General features: G+C 44.8%; 1 protein-coding gene across 4 annotated transcripts; it reads left to right on the top strand.

Annotated features, from left to right (window-relative positions):
- The first annotated feature begins 1,357 nt into the window (after positions 1-1,357).
- ZDHHC5 (zinc finger DHHC-type containing 5) lies at positions 1,358-23,825 on the top strand. Of its 4 annotated transcripts, none has more exons than XM_011379013.2 (12): positions 1,358-1,647; positions 4,753-5,934; positions 12,938-13,059; positions 16,991-17,148; positions 17,927-18,099; positions 18,253-18,355; positions 18,991-19,082; positions 19,509-19,641; positions 20,110-20,233; positions 20,616-20,728; positions 21,186-22,045; positions 22,500-23,825. In XM_011379013.2, exons 2-12 carry the CDS (start codon positions 5,831-5,833, stop codon positions 22,663-22,665), a joined length of 2,148 nt encoding a protein of 715 aa, XP_011377315.1. In that variant the 5' UTR covers positions 1,358-1,647; positions 4,753-5,830; the 3' UTR covers positions 22,666-23,825. The 4 variants fall into 4 exon arrangements, with proteins under 4 accessions (XP_011377315.1, XP_011377316.1, XP_023378390.1 ...); XM_011379014.2 differs by lacking the exon at positions 1,358-1,647 and adding an exon at positions 1,777-2,059 and having other exon boundaries at positions 22,500-22,992; XM_023522622.1 differs by lacking the exon at positions 1,358-1,647 and adding an exon at positions 11,111-11,124 and having other exon boundaries at positions 5,705-5,934; positions 22,500-22,992.
- The last annotated feature ends 67 nt before the right edge of the window (positions 23,826-23,892 follow it).

Raw genomic sequence — 23,892 nt, 5'->3', positions numbered from 1 at the left:
AGATTTAATTTTTTAATACACACTCATTAAAGAGAACGCTCAGTGTGTTGCAATAAATGGACTGACCCCTTAGCAAGGATAAACTAAAACCTGATGTATATGCCATGCCAGAGAAAGTAGATTAGACCCCAGAAAACAGAAGGTAAATCTTTCTCTTTCACCTTGCTGTCTAGCGCTAAAGTATCAGAACATAGTTAAACCACTAACATCTGACACCAAACCCCAAGACAGACCACAGGATTTAGAATCAAGTGAGGAACCTTGGCTTCAGAGAAATAGCTGGTGGAACACTTTTTTGAAAGACTATTATGTAATAGCCAGAGCTGCTTTCATAAAAGAAATGGCCTAATGAGAGAACACCTGGCCTTGCTGTTGGGTTCACAGCTGTGTAGGGCTAATTAGGGCAAAGTGTGGCGCTGTGATCTGAGCTGGCCAACATCTCGCCAGGGACAGGAGCTTCTAGAGAGCCTTTTCCTTCCAGCGCGGTTAGGGATGCAGCGTCCATTCCTTGGGTTGCAGTTGGAAACTAAGGAAATCACGCGGAACCAAAAGCTGGGTCGCACCCTGGGGGGCTGCCACCGCCTCAGATGGCGCGCACTCCCTGTGCCTCCTTCCACCGTAGACGCTACGGCTCCAAGGCTCGCGCCCGCTCTTTCCTCTTCATCCCGGGCCTTTGGCAAGAGCATCGCCCCACACTGGCTCTTCCAGACCCGGTGCCCCTTCCACGCGAGAGCCACAGCCCCGACCGTTCCATCCCCCTGGGATTCTGCTGGTTCTAGGAAACTTGCTGGACCGAGAACTGCTTCAAGTTTCTTTTAAATAAAGTTTTCGCCATCAAAAAAAGGGGGGAGGGGGGTGGGAGAGGTGGGCTATTTACTCGCCAAACGTTTGGCCAATGCTTGAAGGGGCAGAAACAGGAAAACGCCGGGGCCTATACTGGTGATTGGTTGTACTGGAAGCCAGTCTGGACTGTACCACATTTGCTTGGGAAGGCTTAGCGAATTCGACGGGGTAGCTCCTTGCTTTTTGAGTTCTTCCAGTAAACACATATTATTACTTTTTTACTTCCAAGGATTTCTGCTTGGATCCAGCGGGAACGGAAAATAGGACGTAGGAAAAAGGAACACTCGGCCGGCCATTTCCCCATTTCTGACTCCTGCGCAGTACTCCAAATCCCCCTCTCCCAGTCGCCTGCGGAACCCGACGGCCTTGCGCGCGCGTTCTCGTTTTCTCGCGTGCGCACGTCGCCGTGCCTATGCAGCCAATCAGACCGCGAGGTCGCCGCGGTCGCCGGGGTTCGCGCGCACGCCATAGAGCGGCGTGGGGGTGGGGGCTATAGGTGAATGGGAGAGTGAGCGGGGGCGGGCGCGGCGGCGCGAGTCGCATGAATGAGAGAAACGTGCCCCGCTCGAGACGTCGCGCGCGTCCGGGACAGGGAGCCAATGGGAACGCGGGGAGGGCTAGAGACCCGGCACTGAGGGCAACGGCCGCGCGCCGGCTCGAAGACGAGCGCCGCCGAGCGGGAGCGCGCGGAGCAGGGCGGGCGTGGAGCGTGCGGGGGCCGCGCGCTGCTTCTCAGAGGCCGGACGGCACTGCTGGGAGGCGGCAGCGACGACGACGGCGGCGGTGACGGGAACCGCGCCGGGGGTGAGTATCGGGGACACCGGCCCCTGCGGAACCGGAAGTGCAGGGCCAGTGAGATGGGAGGGGAGAGTGACCTCTAGGGAAGGGGGACTGAGGAGGGGGAGGTGATTTGAGGCCCCATTCCTCCTTCGGGCCGGGTCATCCAACTGCGGCAGGACCCGTGGGCCCCGGAAACGGACGACGAGTAGAGGCCGGGAATCCACGGCCGCTGGGGCTCAGAACGGGTTACTGCCCGGCTGCCCGGTCCTAGCTCGGGACCTAGGTCCCCTTCGGCGCCTGGTGCCCAGCCGCCGCCCCTTCCGCCCCCGGCCCTACGCCGCGGGTTCTGCCGTCCTCCGCAGCCCTCTCCCGCAGCAGCCCCAGTGGGCCCTGCCACCGCGGATTCCGTCTTCTCAATCTCAGTCAGCGCTGCCCCGTACGGTGATTCTCCTTGCCCCAGCTCCAGGGTGGGGACTGGGTGCTGTTCCCCTTTTATCTCCCTGCGTTTCAGGTCCCTCGCTCACTCTGCCGATACTTATTTTGGCTCAAGTCTCATCCTGTTACCTGTTGTCTCCCATCCGTCCGCTTCCTCACCCCCACCAGCCTGGTGCTCCATGCTTTAAGTACTTTGTACTTTTACAGGCGGAGCTCAGATGTGTTTGCAAATATTTTATCTATAGGAATCTCTTTGTGGGACACGGAGGTGGAAGATGTTTTATCCACTTGGCCGAATGAAAACACTGAAATGTGAAGTAAGAAAGTGACTTAAAGTTATGAAGCAAGGGGTAGAATCAAATATGTTATATTCTAGACCATTTTTCTGCTTGGATTTTTCACTTCCTGCTTAATGCCATCTTGTCTAGGTTGATCTTATATTCTCAACCCTATCTTTTTACCCCAGTATCCCTCTGTACTGTATCAAATCTCTTCAGAAGGCTCATTATTACCCACCTAATGCCTACAAGAATTGTATATCCGTGTATTTTGCTACTTCGGTATATAATGGTAGAACCCATATTAAACTTCTACTTGATTCTTAAGCCAGTGTCTTGACATGTGGATTATTCCACGATACTTTGATTACTTCGTATTCAGATTTACTATATTGTATTATTTCTCCACTTTATTTCAACCAACAATACTTGTTCTATCAGTGGTACTGCCCGTATCCATTCACCCCTTTAAGGAGGTCCTGGTATTAAACCTGTATTAAAGTCTTCAAACCATATATTCTCTGATTTGTTTTATATATGCATATTTCCATTCCCTAGATTACTCTGTGCCTGAATGTGCCTTACATACCTTTCTCATACTGGTGTGGACCCAGACTGCTGGCTCTGCTGAACCACACTTATTCTGTAGTCTTATCCCTACTACCCACAGCACTTCTGCTAAGACTTGGTACTTCTTTATTTTACCCAGTAAATTCTTAGGTTATGTCTTGTCCCTTCCAATGTATACTCCCCAGACATCTCAGGTGCCGATCTCTTTTGTTTCTCAGTATTGTACTCCCATATTGCATGGCCTTTTATGATCCTGCATTGCTATGGCAGTATTAGTTCATGTGATTTTTTTTTCCTGTCGGAAAATGTGATCTAAAATATATGGTGTCTAAATGATATTCTACTCTAGATAAAATATAAGCAATGCAATTTTCATCTCTATTCTTTGGGGCTTTGAGGGGAAAGTTTTATAGTACTGTGTACAAACCAAGAATTTGCTTCTCGTCGTTAGCAAAGATACCAAGGCCTACGTTCAGATTGTTGGAATTTGATTAGGAAACCAAGAGTTAAATGGTCATAACATTAGAGGCTAAAGAAGATTTATCTTTTCTAGGACTTGAACAATTTCTTGTAATCTCTGGGTGTTCACTTTGTTCTTATATTACTGTTTGGCCCTCTAAAATGCTGTTTTTTAAAGAGAGACATGATGCACCTTGAAAGAAGGCACCTTTGCCTTCAGTGCCACAGGTAAGAGAGGAAGTGATAAATTCCAGGGAATGTTTGTATTTCATTATCTGAATCTTTTGATGTTTTAATCTCTGCCTTTGATATTAAGGGAAATACTAGACCACTGGGTGCGATAAAATTTATTTTTAAATTCTAACAAGTAAAATTTTTGGTCTGCAGAGTCCAAGTTGTCATCACTTGGCAAGTAGTGTAGTGGATGAGAAAGAGGTAGAAAGGGTTTGTGTTGGCAAAGGGGCACATGAATGAACCCTTGCATTCTGAACTTGACTGCTCAAGTGATTCAGTGGAATGGCCTGAGGCATTCTTTAGCCCTCAGTTTTTTGGAATGGTATAAGGGACTGCGTCACCGATAATGTGGGTTAAGTGCTTTGAGATCACTAGATGAAAAGCATCTTATAAAATCCAAAGTGCTAGGGTTATTTTGCTACTACCATCAACAGAAATAATTGTTACTCTTAATTGTATTGGGGAAGGTGGGGCTCAGTTGACTTCCTAACAGGCTAATACAGGAATAAAAAACTGTTGAATTAGGTAGAAAAGGACCAGCCTCTGTGGTTGACTCAGTTTCTCATACAGGGCATTTCACCTTTCAGTGCAAGAACATTTCTCGGCCAGGTCCTTTCATGTGTTATTCCAGAAGACCAAACATTCAGCTTCTACCTCTTCAGGGTTATAACTACAAAGCATAGAGGGATGAGAGAGAGGGAGACATGCACAGAAAGGGAATAAGACTAACTGTCCTAATTTTGAGGTTATTTTTTTCTCTTTTCATTGTAGCAATAAATACTCTTGTCCAAAGAGAAATCTCTTTTCTAGGGCTGCCCGTCACTGCTGTGCCCTTGTTTGTTTTTAGATTTTGATATTTGTTACTATTTGTGTCAGGTGAGGTGGGCCCCTTACAAGACGACCTGAGGCCAGGTGAAGCCACGTTCTTCTCTTCCTAATGTGAACAGCAAGCACTTAGAAAAGTGAAGGATTCGAGATCCATTGTCCTTCCTGCCAGTTCAGAGCCCCACATACACATAAGTGAAGTGGCAAATAATCTTTCTCTCAGAAGGCACTTTTTAACAGAATGGCTTGTGGAGTTTTAGCCTTGATATTCTTAAGAAATGCCCTGAAAGAATTTCTTTGATAAAGATATTTGTTTTTTTTTTTCCAGGTGAGGCCCTGTAACCCAGCCAAACTCTGCATCCAGAAAGCCCAAGACTGAGGAAGAAAGAGCAGAGACATTGACTAACCTGGAAACGGGGGCCCCTTTGGAACTTTGCTTTCATCCACAGTAACCTTTAAAAAGTATCATCGAGTGGAATTGAGTTCTTCCTCTTATTTTGCTTGTTGGGAAGAACATGGCTTCAGGGATTTTATGTTACGCTTTAGTTTTGCATGAACTCTCTAGGAAAAGAAGCTCTTGAAGGGCTTGGGAATAACAAGAAGATACTGAAGACATACAAGCTTGCCGTCTCTCTGTTTTCCCTCCCCCTTCAAAGAAAAGGATTTACAACTCAACCTTGTAACAGCTGCTGCCCAGCTTTAACCATCGAGAGAAAATAAATAAAATTAAGCCACCATTGCCAGACTACAAGCCCTGAAGTCAAGGTGTCATTGAGAAAACTGCCTAAAAAAGGACAAGGACTGCAGTAAAAACAGCTTCTCTTTAAACCTGGAAAGGGGCCCCGGGTTCCTTCTCGGATTAAAATAGAAACACAGGGCACACCTCTTTGGGTGCAGCTCACATTCTGTGGAAGTGTAGTCGTGGAGGTACTATAGTATCTCTTCAGAAGAATCTTTCCTTGCCCGAAGAGTTCTGCCCTATCTTGATATTTCCCCCTTCTTTCCTTCTGAAGACTTATCTCCATCCATGAGCTATTTTTCCTTGATCTATCTGACTGCCTATGTTTTCTACCTGCAACCATTTGCATGTGTACAACCTACTGTTTGTCTTCAATTTTTAAACTGTACAAGCTGGGTTTCTTAATCTCTCCTGCCTTGTTCTGGGGAGGTGGTTATTCATCATTTGGAATCACCTTTCCCCCTCCCATGCGCTTTCCTTCATTTGAGATCTTTTGACCTTTGGTTTTATTTGGGAGGGGGAAGGGTGATAATTTAAAGTTTTCTGTTCCCTGGTGTCCTTCTGTGCTCTTATTTCCGTTGTTGCCCTCGTCCCGTTTTCTTGTCTGTTCTGCCGCTGTGTGGGCCTGGGCTATGCGGCAGGGCAGATCTCCCATCAGAGCTCCAACATGCCCGCAGAGTCTGGAAAGAGATTCAAACCCAGCAAGTATGTTCCGGTCTCAGCAGCCGCCATCTTCTTAGTGGGAGCCACGACCCTCTTCTTTGCCTTTACGTGAGTTTCCTCCCAGTGGTGGTATTTGGGGCCACTCCATGGTAGGTGAAGGGGTATTTTTTTTTTTTTTTTCTGAATTTTAATTTCAAAGCCAAGCGACTGGGCATGCCTGCTGTTCGATAGAGGTAAATCCAGATCCAAGGGACATGGTAGGAAGAGTGAAGAAAAGCCTATCTCAGCCACCGTAGACATCTGACTCCATAGAATCCTCTACCTTCCTGTCTCCCTTCCTTTGGAATCAGAGATGTCTTTATATTTTCCTACCCAGCTCCATCATTAGATAACCCTGAACTAGGAAGGAAGTGGGAGGGAACCACCAGAAAGGCTTGAAGCAGTTTAAGCAATCAATTCTATGAAAGAAAAGAGAACTAGACTAGGTGAAAGGTTTTTCAGATAGTAATGGCTTTTCTCCTGGATATCTGAATCTAGATATGAGACTGACAGTACTGGAGAATTTCAGAATTGATTTAGATCTACCAATGCGACCGTTTGGGCTTTTACAGTTACTCAGCTGGTTTTCAATGTACTCTTAAGAACTGAAGCCTGGAGAATTGAAGGCCACTGGGAAAGGGCAAGTTTTATGTAGGAAGAGAGTTCTGGAATACTTTCTTTACATTAGTTCCTGCTGAAGGGGTGTCAGTAATTCTCCCCATTTCCTGGTCCTATATAGAAAAGCGATTGGTATTGAAAGATTTCCCACTTAATGGTATTCAGACTGTCTGCTTGTTATTGGAAGAGACTGGGTGACTTATCCTTTCCCTAGTCCCCGGTATTTTAGACGTTGACCACCTGGCAAGCATCTTTGCTCTTACCTGTTTATAAATTAACATGTACCAGGGTTCTGAGCCTTAAATTGTCGAGTCATTGAGTTGGTCTTCTAGTTGTAGCTCTTGGAACAATCAGAGCATGGTAGATTTTCTGGGGATTTCACTTTGCTGTGGTTCAGGCTCAAATCTAATTGTGAGGTGCTGTTTAGAGCAAAAGGACGTTACTGGGAAGAGGAAGGACATGTATGGAAGTGAAAGGAAGGAAGGCAGTTTGGACTCATCGAAGAATGAACAAAGCAGGAATTGCTGGGGTGGGGGACAGTTACTATTATGGGGAGAAATCGAGAACAGAAATTAAATCTGAGATAGGGAAGGAACACCCCCTAATTGAGCTTCAGATGCCAAAAGGAATTCTAGAAAATGTGGGTGGTTTGGTTAAAAGTCAGCAGAGTAATAGTGATGTTTTCTAATTGGTTTTTAAAAAGGGAAAATTTCTGTTACCTAAGGTATGAGCATCATCCTACTTATCACCTCTTCCTCTGATAAGCAGAAGTCATAGATTCCGCAGTCCCCCACTCTCCAGCCCGAGCCTTCCTGCTGAATCCCTCAGGGGTGCAGGGCAGCCCTGTTCTTCTCTGGCTCCCCTCGTTCTTCATAATCTTTGTCTCTTGCTTTAACTCAGCATGCTCAGTGTTCTGTCCTTCATGCGTTGACTACCAATAAGGAGTGAGTCTTCAGCATCAGGCTTGTTTTGGTTTCTGCTATTATGGCCAGTATGTAGAGTCAGATCAACATTATAACCAAGGGACATTTATGTGGGATCTTACTATCCTTGTAGCAGTTGTGCTCTGTCATGAGATATGTACAAGACCACTTGGACACCCACAGACCTGCTTAATTGGCGAGGGACTATTTTCCTTCAAGGGACAAAGCCTTTGAGAAGCTACGAAATTAAGGGGACTGACTGGTTTTTCCCTCAACGCATCTCTTCTTGAGATAGGGCAGGCAGAACCCTTGTCCTTAACTTGCTACTCTGGAGCCTCTGAAGTACTTGGCTGGTTATACCAGTTTCACCACAAAGAGTTCTCCTGACATAGGCATTTTCTGAACTGATAGTTGAAGCTGTTTAACTTACTTTTTCATTCCTTGGTTCCAGAAAAGTAGGGGCCCTCCTTATTCTGTAGTCTCTCAGCCCCAGGAAAAAGAATTTTGGAGGACAGTATTGACTCTATTTGGAATTATTGCCTCTAGTCCAAAATTTGAAGCCTTAAGTCATGGTGAGAATTTCCCCTGGGAGTTTGTGGGCCCTCTCTTTCCTCCGTAGGGTCTCCCTTGCCCACCTGTGGAAGCATAGACACTATTTATCTTACTCTATCACCAGCTCTTGGAACCTCTGAAATTCTCATCTCTTCCCCTCCGTCTGACCATAACATTTCCTCTGCAAGCATGGATGTGGGCTGAGGTGCCGCTCTTTTCAAAAATTGTTGTCCCTTTAGAAATTCAATTCCTTGGAGAACCCCCTGTTTAAAATCATATACAACCTAAAAAAAGATTTAATGATTTCAAATAGAAAGACAAGAGGAAGGCTGTCTTTGGACCAGCCCCTATTTGGAGCCCTAAATCCATAACTACTTTGTTGTCCTCCGGTTCTCTTCACTAGGCTACAGCTATCTGTTCTTACATCAATATAATAAGCCCAGGTGAGAATTACTTTGGGACCTGGAGGACTGGGAGTAGGAGGAAGCGTCCCTTTCAGCTGGCAGACAATTAGTGGAGGCAAAGTAGGCTTCAGCCAATTAGAAACAATTTCCCCACCATGTTTCTTTGTCAAATAGAGAAAGCTATGAGCAGAAATTCTCAGTTGGGCTTGGTCATCAAAAAATGGTGATCTTATCCTGCAGAGAAGCTTGAATAGAACAATTGAGGTCTTCCTCCTAGAAGTCTAATGCTCTCATTCACTGAATTTGTCTAGTACTAAAACTAAGCAGGTAGGTTACTGTGCATCACCCCTTAATTCTTTTCCCTTTTCACTGTTTGGGAAGGAGAGTGTCTGCTAAAGTAACCCTCCCCCTCCCAATTAGATATAGACTCTGCACTTAAGAGAACGTACCTGGATCCTCATCTGTCTTTAGTCTCCTTTTGAGATGGGCAAGGAGGCGGTGCTAGGTAAAAGGAGTAAGCACTTTCGGGGCGGCAGGAGACTGATTTTGGTAAAGCCTGTTAATCTTCATGGACCTGTTTCTTCTCTGTATAATGAAGAAATTGACCTAGAGCAGTTTATTTAAGCAACCTTTTTTCAAATGAGATCTTATGTAGAACCCCAGTATATAAAACATAAGAGTAGGACTGTCTGGTTCAAGTGAGGCTAGTGCAAAGAGCGCCAGCCCCTTGGTGTCTCCTCTTTGCCTTCCTTGGGACATGAAACCTTTTAAGGGCTCCTTGCAGTACCAGTTGAAACAAATCACTGAATTGTATCTTTTATCTAAAGTCTTGAGCTGTGAGTGAAGTCAGCCAGTGTCTCGTTTATTTCTAAAATTGGTAGGGAGGGCGTGGGGGAAATCTCTGCTGCAGGTGATAAAAGTCAGGGTTGTCCAGAGATCCGTGGTCTTTCCAGTGCCACATCCATGAGAGAGCTTTCTTCCTTTCAGTTTCTGCCTCTGGCCCCTCCCAACCCTTTATTCCAAAGAGTTGGGCAACTCGAGTGACTCTCCCTCTGGTCCTTTTTCATGACTGTGGAGGTGTGAGCACCTGATTTGAGTGGGAGCAGCCTTGTGATTTAGGGCATTAATTGAGCAGTGGTTGTTCCTTTGCCTTCCCACGTCATTTTCTCATCCAGGAATAAGTGCCCAGGTCCTATGTCTTTCACTGAGCTGCTTGAAAGTCTGGGTAACAGATCCACCACAAACGAAGAGTTTTAAGAGAAACTTACCTATAAGGGAGAAGTTGTTTTCCTGTGGAGTCTTGAGGACCCCCAAGGGCAGGAAGTGGGCTGTCTTTTCCAGCCTTGCCTCATCGACAAGGAACACTAGTCATACACTCATACTATGTGCTAGGCATGGGTGGAATGCATAGACCTGTTCTTTAGGAGCGTAGGGCCTATGCTCTAAGTGCTCTTGAATCTCCAGTACTTGGGAGCAGGTGAGGGGGGGAGTGGAATTAAGGATGAAGGTGGAGCTGGAATGATAATTGATGATGATGGTAATAATTAAGAATGTTTTTTTTTATGTCTTCTAGCCAGTGGATGCCCAGTATTAAGCCAGCTTGTTCAAAAAGAATTCTGAGATCTTTTCAAACATTGTCTCCTTCACTCTCATGTCTATATTATGTAGCTGAAGTAACGAGTTTGGAAAGTTTCCTGTGGATTACCTAAGGCTACTTACTGGCAGAGCAGTGATGAGATAGGATTGAAACCCAAAGTTTCTGGACTCCTACTTTGTTTTTCTTACCAAGAATTAAACTTTTTTTTTTTCTTTAATATGATGGGAAGTGTTAGGGCTAGGAAACATTTTCAGGAGTGTGGGTACTGAAACCTACTCTCCCCATTTATTTGGCCCTGAAAACAGGAGTGATGAATGGGTGGGCAGAAGAACCTGTTCTTTCTGGGATGGTATAGGTCTGGGAGTTTCATCAGTGAGTCAGCCAGCCTTCCGGGCTAGGGCCACTCCCTATGCTTTGGAGCTCTATGATTATTGCTATAGGCTGAGGACGAGCCCCAACAACTCCTCTCAACTCAGGCCTCATCTCCTTCCATCTAAGGCAACAGATTCAGACAGGCTACTTGGGGTGGTCACCTAGGAATCTGGCAAAATACCCTAGCAACAGCAAGCCTCTCCGCAAGCCAAGCAGAATGTGGGAGATGGCAGAACAGGCTCTGCTCACGCACGCCTCCTTGGTGGGGTGCTCCTCAGAGCGTTCAGGTTGGCAGCAGCGGTTCTCTGATTTGAATCTAGGAGCAAATACTGCCGGCGAAGTTGAGCCATCTGCATCATTTCTAGGTGCTGCCACTCTGGGGGCAGGCTTTATTTTGACAGTAGATAATGGAACTTGATTCTAGGATTTCACACTTTACATGGGTTGGGTTGATATCAAGAAGGCTGTAGGGGTAAAGTTCATTATCCAGGGCTAGGTGTTTGGCAGGCTACCCAAGAAATTGTATGGTTTGCTTTGTTTGGAAATGCAGAAACTGAAGAAAGAATGGGGTCAGAATGACATTTGAGTGTGCGAGGGGGTTGATTTCTTATGCTCATTCACCTTAGTTTCCCTCAGAGATAGAGGTAACCCTTATTTTTTCAGAAGCTCAAGAGGCCACAGTAGCCACAGTGGCCAGTTTTAGAAATGAGACTTTTAAATCATGGCACCTCAGCGTTCTAAGGATTTAATTTCTTTTTCCCTTCTAATTATCTTCCCAGGCTGTAGGAGTCAAGTGAGTCACCCTTTCTCCTCTTCCCCAGGCGGAAATTGAAGCGACAGCTAAGTACTAGGGAGGGGCCCTGACCTGGATGACTGGTTTTCAGTTTCTCTTCCTCCTAAGGAGCCTAGGAGGTCAGGCTTTAGGTGGGGCTATGTAAGAACTCTTCCTTCAGCTTCTAGTTCATCCCACACTCTGCCAAGGTAGGGGGACACCTTTTCTGAACCAAAGAACCTCCAGAGGAAGAGGCTTTCATAGGAGACTTGCTAGAATAAACTTAGAACTGTGACGGAAGGTCTCTTTTGTCCTTGAAATTGATGCTTTCACTGTAGCTTCACTATTTTAGCTCCCAGTTATGTACTGACCCGTCAGGAGAAGCAGAAAGTTAATTGATATTTATTGTCTAAAAAGCCAACACATAATGGATATTTACTTCAAAAACATTTTTTAATGATTAAATGGAATTTGAATAAATAGAATGGTGGTGGTCAGGACTTGTGAGATGCTTTGTGACAGTTTTGTCTGTTTTCATTAGTTTGTTTATATCTCATCAGGGAGCTCAGTTCCTGCTAACTGTCCTGAATCACTCACTGTTCAGGGCTGTGCTTTCTGTTTTGATGGAGACAGATCACCTCTCAGCAGAATTCAGGACTGCGCTGTGGATGAATTCTCCAGACTCATGTGCTGTCTTGTTCTCCTGGCCCCTCCTTCCTTTCTTTCAATGAACTCTTCCTTTCCTTCTGACTGGACTAGATAAAGGGGAGAAAGACAGATGCTGTCCTAATTCTGGAGATTAAGTTCTCAGCCAAAAAGCAGATTAGGGTATTTAGCCACTGTCTTGTAATGAGAAGTTCTTGAGCTGAGAGAGGAGAGAGAGGGCATTAGATGCTACTGACAAAGCAAGTTGCACATCTGTGTTCTGAAACTTCCAGCTTCCAGGAAGTCATCAGAAAAAGGAAGAGCTCTTGCAGCATTCCTACTGGACTCATATCCTGACGGAAACTGAGCATAATTCTGGACCAGGGCACTCTTTTTTTTTTTTTTTTGTCAAAAGTTACCCAAGCGTATCTCCTTGATTTGGACCCCATAGGAATACTAGATATGTTTGGCCAGTTTCTTTTTTCCTACAGGATTTAGGGCTGCTTTGGTCTGATATCTTTTTTTTTTTTTTTTTCCCTTCCCTGCTCTTCTGCTTCATTTATAAACCACAAGGGTTCTAGTTCTGTGTCTTGATACCCATCCTTATCTGGGTGTTGTGTTTTTCTTTTCCCCACCTTGAGAACTAGCCTCTAGTTGAATAAAACTCTCAGGAATATCTGATGCAGTGAAGAAACTTTAGGCAGTTGAGAGTGGTTCAAAGCCAGAGGGAGTAGGAGCCATAGGCAGATGGTATCCCATGCTTTGGGCCAATGTGCAGGTCAGTGGGGCATGGCTGGGATCCAGAAGCCTCTGGCTTCTCCAGAGGAGGGAGTGTAGCTGGCATCAGTTACATACTCAGTCCCTAACTCTTGTGCCTGGTTAAAAAGGAGAAAAGAACAGATCCAAAACATAGAAAGATCCACCAGGGAAGAAAGCATCTGAAGAACATAGAACTTAGTGCAAGGGGTTTTGAAAGGAGAGATTCTGAGTCTTGTACCTTGATCTAAATTGAGCGTTTCCGTGGGAAAGTGGATTCATTTGTTGGGAAGGATAAAAATAATTTGAGACAGCAAAGGTGAGCCACAGAAGATTTATATATAGGTATGGGGGCTGAATCTTGATAGATCTTTATATGATTGGTGTCCAAAGGGTTAGAGGCAGCTTCTCATTTTTTTTCATATCTGTGCAGCTGTCCAGGACTAAGCCTCTATGTGTCACCTGCAGTGCCCGTCTACAATGCGATTGTTTTTCTCTTTGTGTTGGCCAACTTCAGCATGGCCACCTTCATGGACCCAGGGATTTTCCCTCGAGGTAAGATTTCCCTCTCCTCTCTTGAAATTCCTTACTACCTTTGAAAAATAAATATTTTAGACATACACATTTGGTTCTGGGCTTTAGGAGTCCTAGGGTTTTAGGATATTTTTACAGTCTAATGATGAAAAGCAGGTCAAGGTCTTCAGGAATATATGTCATAACTTTTAGCCATGCGATTCCCTTTGAGTCAACTTTTTGATTTTCAATTAACTATTCAGCAGAAATATTTCGAGCATATGGGTTGGATATTATTGCCAGGCACAATAATATCCAAGAAAAATTAGAACAGTGTTTTACAAATTGTGATGGAGGCACGAACAGGGTTCTCTGAGACCATAGAAAATAGTACACTTACGTCTCTGCCCAGATAAATTGGGGAAGTGCTGCTAAAGGTAGGTAGGAAAGACTTTACCAAATAGAGGATGGAGGGGAAGGGCATTCTCTGCAGAGAAAGGAGCATATGCAGAAGATTGTGGCCATGAAATGCTGAACACAGTGGTGTGGAAGACAGCGTGCATGGCGAGGCCAGAAGGGGCAAACTATAAACCCAGAGCCGAATTGTGAGAGGCTTTCTATCCTAAGTTAAATAGATTATATTTCTTCTTTGGATAGCAAGATGTCTTTAATTGGAGGAATCACAGGATCAGATTTCATTTTATAAAAATAATTCTTGTAATAATACACAGATTCCATATGGGAGGCTGTTGGAATAATGCAAACCAGATGAGAACTTGAATTCAAGGCTGGATTTACAGATTTTTCAAAAGTACACTCAACAGAACTTTTCATGACTAACTGCTTATTAGGGGAGAGTAAGAGGGTGAAGGAATTGTCTAAGACAGTTCTAAGGTTCCTAATTTGGGAGATAAGTTGGATGCTGATTTTTAGAAATCAAGATATGAGTTACAGGAATGTTGAACAGGTTTGGAGGGAAGACAGAGCATCTTAGACATGCTGAATTTGAGATACTTACTGGTCATTTAGATAGAGTTACCCAGTGAGCAATTAAGTAGTCTGACTTGCCGTCTTCAGCCATGTGGTATTTGAAGCAACAGGAGTAGTAAGATTGTCTAGAGAAAGTGGAATGAGATTAGGAAAGAACCAAGGTCAGACCTGATCAGCACTGACATTTTAATGAGGAGCAGAGGATAAGGAGGCACTATTGAAGAGGGATTGAGCAAGAAGGGTTAGTAGGAGGAGGAACTGGACAAAGCGAGAGCTAAGGAAAGTTCATGGCGGGGCCGATGGTTGACAGTATCAGATATTAGGTCCAATTGTGTGGAAACTCAGAATGCCCATTGTTTTGGTAACTAAGAAATTAGTGATCTGAACAAGAGTGGTTTTAATGGTGTGTTTATATTTGTATGTGGGGGAGATACAGTTAAATTACCCAAATTGTAATGGTTTGTAAGGCAATGAATGGGAAATGAGGAGGCAGAGTTAGCGAGTGTTAGGATTACTCTTTCAAGGAGTGAAACCGAGACGGCAGAAAAAAGAATATCTTACGGGAAAGGAAGTGGTTTTTTTTTTTTTTTTTTTTTTTTTTTTTAATGATACAAAAGGCTTTAGCATGTTGGTAGCCCGAGGAGATAGAACCAGAGGAGAGAGAGAAGCTAGAATAGAATAAAGGGGATAATTGAAGAGTGATCTTGAGCAGTGGTTGCCAACCTTTTTGGCACCAGGGACCAGTGCTCCTAAGAGAATCTAGTGCTTAATGATTTGAGGTGGAGCTGAGTCGGTGATGCTGGGGAGCGGCTGCAAATGCAGATGAAGCTTCACTCCCTGGCTGGCCGCTGCTCACCTCCTGCTCTGCAGCCAGGTTTCCTATCTGTTGGTGGCCTGGGGATTGGGGACCCCTGACCTAGAGGAAGGAGAAGCTTTTTCCCATGCACATAGAAAGGTTATGCTTACAGAAGAAGTAGGCCGTTTCTGGGATAGGAGGTGAAAGTAAGAACTGTCATTAGTGGAATAAGAGGTAGAAAGAGAAACTGATGAAGGTTGTTGCTGGTGACATCTAATTTTCCTCCCAAATGAGAAGTTTTCTTGTAAGACAGGTGGAATTGGGGTAGCAATTTTGGTGAGATGAAGTTTTTCTGAAATTGTGCTGAGAAGCCTGTGCCACCGCACTTTGTTTGTGACTTTTGTTTCAAAGATTAGGTGAATGAAAGGAACTTTGAGTCCCTAAAACCAAGGAGGGCTGCTTTCAAGAGCCATTATTGATCTTTTAGCAAGTGTTTATTATCTGTATGGAAGGCATTATGGTCATTTGGAATGATTTTTTTTTTTAAAGATCCTTGCTTTCAAATAGCTTTGTTTAGAGAAGGAGATGGGGAAGACGTTTATATGAATAAACACACTGTACTAGGTTATAAGAGTAATCAAAGAACTATGTAGCACTTCAAGAAGGAAAAGAGCTCACTTCTGGTAGATGATGGGTGGAAGGAACAGAAATTTCAAAATAAGTAGCATTTGAGTTTTTTTCCTTTCAAAGAAGAACCTTTTTTGAAAAGTAGAGATTTTAATAGTGAATATTCATTATGTAGAAACTTCACCTATAATTTCACAGCCCAGAGATAGCTACTGTTTATATCTCCTCATATTTTGAAGACATAGATACAGTATACTATGTAGTTGTGTGTATTTTTATCTATTCTCAAGATGGGATTTTTTTGTTTGTACTGTTCTTCACCTTGCGTTTTTTTCACTTATAAGCATTTCCCCAAGTCAGTAAAATTGGAAAATTTAATTTTTAACCCTACACCATATTTAAGTTTTCCTTCTCACATGTATTTTTTTCTAAATTAATAATAAAAAATAAAAATCGTACACTGTAACAATAGCCAGGTTATGGAAGCAGTTTAAATGCCCATCAACAGACGATTGGATAAAGAAATTGTGGTTCATATATACAATGGAATATTACTCAGCCATTAAAAAAAATGAAATCCATTTGCAATGACATGGATGGACCTAGAGGTTATTATACTGAGTGAAATAAGTCAGAGAAAGATACCATATGATTTCACTTATATGTGGTATCTAAGGAACAAAAAGAACAAACTAATCAAAAACAGACTCACAAATATAGTGGACAATTTGGTGACGAACATAGGGGAGGTGGGTTGAGAGGCTGGGAGAATGGGGTTAAGGATTAAAGAAGTACAAATTACTATTTGGTAGTTGGGCATGGGGAGCATGGAAGAGGTAATGCAGTCAGTGTTAATATGATGGCTAAGTGGAGGGCCAGGGGAAGGAGGGAGCATTTGCGGAGATCATTTTATGAACATTATAGATGTCTAACCAATGTACTGTACTTGAAACTAATTTAAATAAATTTATTTAAAAAAAATACACACTGTCGATGAGAAGGCAAATAATGTCCTTTAAGTTTTGAAGTGGCATGGTGGGTTTTTGATAGCTGGAAATTGAAAGGCATTCAGGTAAAGAGAGCTGAGAAACAGTACCAAAATATATATGTATAGGTAATATAGCGGAGGAAGATCTTTTGGGCAAGGACTTTGTGCACAGAAGAAAAGGTTGAAGTTTGGTCCTCTCTTGGATTATTACAGTTCAGCCAAGCACTTGTAGGTACTGAACTATTATGCAAACTCATACATATGTGGTTTGATCTGTAAATTATTTCTTTTAAAATTCATAATATGCAAACCAAGAATGTCAGCATATCCATATCAGGGCCACCTGAGTCATATTCTCTTGAACCTCATTTCCAGTGCATAATAAATTGCTTCCTCATATGTATTCCCACAGTGTTGTATATAGAGCCGATCTCACGGTATTAGATTTACTAGTTCTTAGTTTTTCTCTCCAATTAGTCTGAATTCCTTGAAAGCAGAGGCCATATTTTAAATATCACAGCTTAGTACAGTTCTGGCACAATTATTTTTTAATTGACTTTTCCTCTCTGCAGCTGAGGAGGATGAAGACAAGGAAGATGACTTCCGAGCTCCCCTTTACAAAACGGTGGAAATCAAGGGCATCCAGGTGCGCATGAAATGGTGCGCCACCTGCCGCTTCTATCGTCCTCCTCGATGTTCCCACTGCAGCGTCTGTGACAACTGTGTGGAGGTAAGAACCCTGAGTCGGGTAAGACTTGCTACTGAACCTCACTTACCTTCTTCCTGCCCTAGAGCAGGAATCGGATCCTGTAGGTTTTTGGCCTTGGATGAAATACAGTCCTGGGTAAGTACCTGGGCTAAGTGTTCTAGCTCTTTCAAAAAGTGTTAACGGTGATGTACAGAGGAGAGGTAGAGCATAAATAGTCTGCTGTTACAGGGGGGACCTCAAGTGGCCATAGACTTTCTCAACACCAAGATTCATACATAGCTCCAGCCCTCCATCCTTTGGCTCATCTTTCTGGTTATTCGTACTGGCTTTATCTCTTGCTTCTACTACATCATGATGCATTTGAATTTTACGGTTATATTTCTCTTCCTGCCTATCCTTCTGCATCCCTTGCTTTAATTTTTAACATTTTTTCCAGTTGGTTCTTACTTAGCTATAAGCTTTTGTCTGCCAGATTTTCCTTCCAGTCTTCTTTTCTTGTGAATCTTGATGTTTTTACAAAGCCTCTGATATTTGTCCCTTTCATTGTTCCTTGGTCACATAGGATAAGCTTTGAGAGGTGGCCTTGTCCTTTGATCAGCCTCTTGAAGCACTTCCTTTTAGATCAATAGAGCAAGATAAAGTGCTTGAGTCTGTTTTTAATTTTGCAACTAAATGATGAACAGGATCACAGGTTACTGAAAACAACACTTAAGTTCTCTCATTTGTTCCTCCTCTTGACCAAAATGATCTATTGCTGTGGTACAAGGATGCCTCTCAGTCTGTCTCTTTTTGCCCCTAGGAATTTGATCATCACTGCCCCTGGGTGAACAACTGTATTGGTCGCCGGAACTACCGTTATTTCTTCCTCTTCCTCCTTTCCCTGACAGCGCACATTATGGGCGTGTTTGGCTTTGGCCTCCTTTATGTCCTCTACCACATGGAGGAACTCTCAGGGGTCCGCACGGCTGTCACGTATCCTTCAAGGCTTGTGGGTTGCACGATTGGGAGGGGGAAGAATGAGGGAAGTTAAATGCCATGTGGCGAGGCTCAAGGGAAAATGGCTACAGTATGCGCCAGGGAGGGTGACAGCGTGGTGCTCTGTTCTCCTTGACCGCTTGGCTTCAGAATGGCAGTGATGTGTGTGGCTGGCTTATTCTTCATCCCTGTAGCTGGCCTCACGGGATTTCACGTGGTGCTGGTGGCTAGGGGACGCACAACCAATGAACAGGTATGGGACGAAGTGGCTAGGAGACCGCTGTAGAGCAGGCAGGGTGTGTGTCTGTTAGCCCTCTGATTAGTGTGTAGCATAGAGCTTCCACAAATGTATGCTTAATGAATACTTTTTATGAGGAGGTGTCCAAGTTCCTCATGTAATCATGAGAGCAGAGGCCATCTCTCAGTTAACAGATGTGTACAGAATGCCCGCTGGGTACTGGGCAGTTTGGGCTCTGAGCTTATAAGAAACTTAAAAAAAGACCCGAGCCAGCCCTCAAGAAGCTTATAGTGCACTTAAAGGGAAACAAGTATTTTTGTGCTTATAATAGATAACCTTACTTGCTTGCTCTTAGTGTATCATCTTAGCTTTCAGTAGAGAGCTGTTCATCCCCATTTTACATGAGGAAACTGATGTTCAGGGTGAGCTACCATGAGATCGGCCTAGGATTTGAACTGAGGACCCTGACTCTAGAGTTTCTGTTTTAACCATCATAGGTATAAGCTGCTTGTTGGCAGGATTGTTTTTTACTCATTTTTGTATCTCCTAGATAGTGGGTACACAATAATTTGTCATTGATTTGTGTTTTGGCCTTTGGAGGTCAGGATCCCCTTGTCTTGACTGATCGGGTCCCTTTTTCCTCCTCCTAGGTTACGGGTAAATTCCGGGGAGGTGTGAACCCCTTCACCAATGGCTGCTGTAACAATGTCAGCCGTGTACTCTGCAGTTCCCCAGCGCCCAGGTACATCCACCCTTTGGTCTAGTGTTCATTTTTCATCAAAATATATGTTTCCTTTGGGCTCATTGTATTACAGGGGAGGTCTGGTGGGTGACTGTCTTTAGGAAGGGTGCTCTTAGAATGGGAAGTGCCTGCAAGGAGGAGACGTGCCATCCTTTGGACCCTGTGAGTTCAGTTGATATTCGTCAGATATTATGTATGATTACTCTCCTCTGAGAGTTGAGATTTACTCCAGAGTGCTTGAGCTAGGTATCTGCCCAGAGGCCTAATCTTGCTGCAGTTCTTCATGGAATCAAAGAAATCAATTCAGTGTTGACCTTTTCACTGGCCTTCTAGGACTGTTTCTTGTGTAAAAATGCTTTATTTGAGGTAGGCAACCAAGAGATACGCTGGAATGAATGAATTAAAGCCCTTACTCTCGGCACTCAGGTATTTGGGGAGACCAAAGAAAGAGAAGACAATTGTAATCCGACCTCCCTTCATTCGACCAGAAATGTCAGATGGGCAGATAACTGTGAAAATCATGGACAATGGCATCCAGGGAGAGCTGAGGAGAAGTAAGGTGAGGAATTTAGGGTAGTAAAGCTATATAACTTAGGGACTCTCACTCATGGCAAAGAGATGGAATCTTGCTTTTAGTTGACATCACATAGTATTTATCACTTTCTGATTTGTGTTAAAATTATTTAAATACATATCTTCTTTTCTCCATTAGATTTTAAGTTCATTGACATTAAAAATCGAGTCCATTCATGTCTATATCTTCATAGGACTTAACATAGCAGCTTGCAGATGGTAGGAGCCCAACAAGTAGTTGTAGTGAAAATGAAAAAAAAAGTGACAGGATTAAACTCTTGTTGAAAACTTTTCTTTATCTAATACTGTTCCCAAACTAACTCTTTCCGTATCTTTCAGTCCTTGTTTAGAAATATATGGTAATTGCCTCCCCAAAACCCCTTGTATACTAGTTTAATACTTTGGGTTGCCCTGACACCAGGTTTGCCAATCTGATTTTCCCTCCTGTGTCCAGTCTAAGGGAAGCTTGGAGATCACAGAGAGCCAGTCTGCAGATGCCGAACCTCCACCTCCTCCTAAACCCGACCTGAGCCGTTACACGGGGCTGCGAACACACCTCAGCCTGGCTACTAATGAGGGTAAGGACTGTTGCAGGAGTGAGGAGGTGACTGAACAGGCAGGCAGAAGGCTGGGAGAGAATACTTGTGCTGTGTCTGGGAATGCCTGACAAGTGGTACTTGAGCCACTTCTTTGGACACTGAGAGAAAGGGGATACTACTTAGCTCTTGGGCATTTGTTGGGGGAACTGTCAGCTCTAGACAGACCTGTTTGGTGCATTCTCTCATGCTAAGTTCTGGCCTGGTATGAGTCGTTAGTCTTGATATTAGCAAAATCACGTTCCTAGGACTTGCCCTTTGCTAGGGATAGCGAGTCCTCCCTTGTTCTCCCCTGTACTTAGGAACCCTAGTCAGGTTAAGAGAGCAGCCTGTAAAGTGGTGCCCTGGGCCTTTCTTCTTGCAGATAGCAGCCTCTTGGGCAAGGACAGCCCCCCCACACCTACCATGTACAAGTATCGGCCAGGCTACAGCAGCAGCAGCACATCAGCCGCTATGCCTCACTCTTCCAGCGCCAAGGTACTGAGTTCTCTCTGAGAAGCAGGTCGTAATGTATGCCAGCTGTTGTGGAAAAAAGAAGATTGGGAGAAGAGAAAGAAGAGGCAGAGGGAGGAAAAGAAACCAAAGGCATTTTACTAATTGTTGGTGTTGGTGGGATTGAATCTCCTTGATAATCTTACTTCATCAAAGGGGACAACTAGCATAATAGGTAAAAGCAGATTACAGCATCATACCTGACTTCAGAACCCATCAGTAAAAGTTACTTAACCTCTCTAAGCCTAATTTTCTGTACCTTAAGATGAGATGATTTGTCCAACTGATAGATTTGCTTTAGAGATTAAATAAGATAATGCATGTAAATGTTCTAAACTTATTGCTGGCACCTAAGAGATAGTTTTTGACCGACCCTTGGGCCCTGGGGCCTTGTGTCTGTCACACGAGGAACACTAAGAACCTGCTTTACTTTCTCCCCCAGTTGAGTCGCGGTGACAGCTTGAAGGAGCCCACCTCAATTGCAGAGAGCAGCCGCCATCCCAGCTACCGCTCAGAGCCCAGCTTGGAGCCAGAGAGCTTCCGTTCTCCCACCTTTGGCAAAAGCTTTCACTTTGATCCACTGTCCAGTGGCTCACGCTCCTCCAGTCTCAAGTCGGCCCAGGGCACAGGCTTTGAGCTGGGCCAGCTGCAGTCCATTCGTTCAGAGGGCACAACCTCCACCTCCTATAAGAGCCTGGCCAACCAGACACGCAATGGAAGTCTGTCTTACGACAGCCTGCTCACTCCTTCAGACAGCCCTGATTTTGAGTCCGTGCAGGCGGGGCCTGAGCCAGACCCGCCCCTAGGCTACACCTCTCCCTTCCTGTCGGCCCGGCTGGCCCAGCAACGGGAAGCCGAGAGGCACCCACATTTGGTGCCAACTGGCCCAACACACCGAGAGCCCTCACCAGTTCGGTACGACAATCTGTCGCGCCATATCGTGGCCTCCCTCCAGGAACGAGAGAAGCTGCTACGCCACTCACCCCCACTCCCAAGCCGTGAGGAAGAATCAGCCTTGGGGGACTCTGGCATCCAGTCGACACCAGGCTCAGGCCATGCTCCTCGTACTAGTTCCTCCTCAGATGATTCGAAGAGATCACCCTTGGGCAAGACTCCACTGGGACGACCTGCTGTCCCCCGTTTTGGCAAGCCAGATGGGCTAAGGGGCCGGGGGCTAGGGTCTCCTGAACCAGGCCCAACTGCCCCATACCTGGGCCGATCTGTATCTTACAGCAGCCAAAAAGCCCCACCTGGGGTCTCTGAGACAGAGGAAGTGGCTTTGCAGCCGTTACTGACACCCAAGTAAGTATTATTAGCTCATCTTGGCCCGCAACAGACTTAAAATTAGCATGCCGCCCCCTGCAGGTGTCAGGACTGGGCTGTACATTCTAGTACAGATGGACCCAGGATTAGCTCGCTTGTAGATAGATAGCTCTTCATTTTCACTCTCACTTCAGCTGCCTTCATCGGCCATTCCAGTTAAAAGACTGAAGATTAATACTTCTTTCTTAATCCCATCTTCCTAAACAGTAATGTATTTGTCTGGGAGCAAGGTATGCAAGATAACTGCTATTGGAGAGAAGAAATTAATTGAGGAATCAGGGTTTTAAGCAGAGCAATAAAACAAGGGAATGGTTGGGTAAGAAAGTGCATATGTAGAAATGTACATAATTTTTTCTCTAAACTTTTAAAACTATCTCCCTTCTCTGCGTTTTATGTCCCACTTCCTGACATCTCCCTCTCCTTTTCTCCCCAGAGATGAAGTACAGCTCAAGACTGCCTACAGCAGATCCAACGGGCAGCCCAAGAGCATAAGCTCAGTCTCCCCTGGCCCAGGCCAGCCACCTCTCAGTAGCCCCACAAGGGGAGGAGTCAAGAAGGTGTCGGGGGTGGGCGGCACCACCTATGAGATTTCCGTGTGAGCCTTTGGCACCTCCCCTCCCCCACACCTCTACGCCTACACCAAAGGGCCCCAGGCGGCCACCGTCCTTTCCTCAAGGGGCTCCCCTCCCCTGCATGGACATTTTTTAAACCACCGATTCCAAGAGGATGAGGAGCGTTTTATAAAATGCGGTGGAGTTGGGGAGTCGGAGAGTTGGGGCCCTGAGACGGGGTAGCAACCCCTTTACCTTTTAAGACCCTCCCTTCCTTGACCCCTGGACCAGACTCAGTGGACATTTGTGCAATTGCTCGCCCTGGAGGGAACCAGATCATTTTTAAACCAGAAATAATTTTTTTTATTATTGTTACGGATTCTATTTTTTTCCTCTTCTGCGTTACCAGGTGTGTGTGTACATATATATATATATATATTATAAATATCAAAGAAATTATATATCTATCCCGGGATGGGAGAATGAGGGAGGGATATGTTTAAGGAGGGGGATCTTACTCTTCCCATTCCTCAGACCAGCAGGAAAGGAAAATAGGGGATAGAAGTCTTCCTTTTCCCAACGGTTCTCTCTCTCTTGTCCCGGTTACCAACTAAGGAAATAGCACCCCCTGTCGTTGGTGCTAAGTGATCAGGAAATAAACCAGGGAGAGGCGAGTCTGGGGTCTTGGTCAGAGGAAGGAAGGAAGGACTTGGAGAAGAGAGTTTTCTAGGCTCATTGGCAGTTTCCCCAGGAGAGGGGTCACAGCCCCATGACTTTGGTGGTGGTGGGCAGATCAGGAAAAGAGCTTCGCTGAGCTCTGGAAACAATTTTGGAAAATCCCCACTTCTTGGGGGAGAGGGATTTGGGTGGGCTTCTTCAACCAGCTCCTCAAAGCCTTTCCCCATCTCACACAGTTAACGTTATTTTTAAATCAAAGGCCGGGAGAGAAGAATCCAAAAAGCAATATTTTTCATCACATGCCAAAAATGGGATAGAGAGAAGGAGTGGCAGGCCTAGGCCCCTCCAGTTGTCCCTTGGGGGTTACCCCTCAGCCCACCTCAATATGGTGCTGGGTAGAGGGGATACCTGGGTTCTAACCTCTAACTAGGGGAGACCCCAGCCTCTAAGTAGAGGCCCTTTTATTTTTTATTCTGACTAGCCATTTTAAACCGACAAGGAATAAAAAGAAATCCTGATCTAACCAGCTCCCCCTGACTTGTGTTGTTTTGTCTGGTTAAGGCAGGGTGAGTAATCCCTGGCGGGAAGTTTGAAAAT

This window comes from Pteropus vampyrus, unplaced genomic scaffold (assembly GCF_000151845.1).
Source record: "Pteropus vampyrus isolate Shadow unplaced genomic scaffold, Pvam_2.0 Scaffold352, whole genome shotgun sequence".
NCBI classification, from domain to species: domain Eukaryota; kingdom Metazoa; phylum Chordata; class Mammalia; order Chiroptera; family Pteropodidae; genus Pteropus; species Pteropus vampyrus.
The sequence above is the reverse complement of the archived record's forward strand: the minus strand, read 5'-3'. Positions and strand labels throughout refer to the sequence as shown.

Bases quoted from the DNA above. Each gene is read 5' to 3' on its own strand.
- ZDHHC5 (XM_011379013.2), top strand. From the start codon at position 5,831: ATGCCCGCAGAGTCTGGAAAGAGATTCAAACCCAGCAAGTATGTTCCG. The intron at 20,234-20,615 runs GTAAGGACTGTT...TTCTTCTTGCAG, and splicing joins CAGCCTGGCTACTAATGAGG to ATAGCAGCCTCTTGGGCAAG. The intron at 22,046-22,499 runs GTAAGTATTATT...TTTTCTCCCCAG, and splicing joins CAGCCGTTACTGACACCCAA to AGATGAAGTACAGCTCAAGA.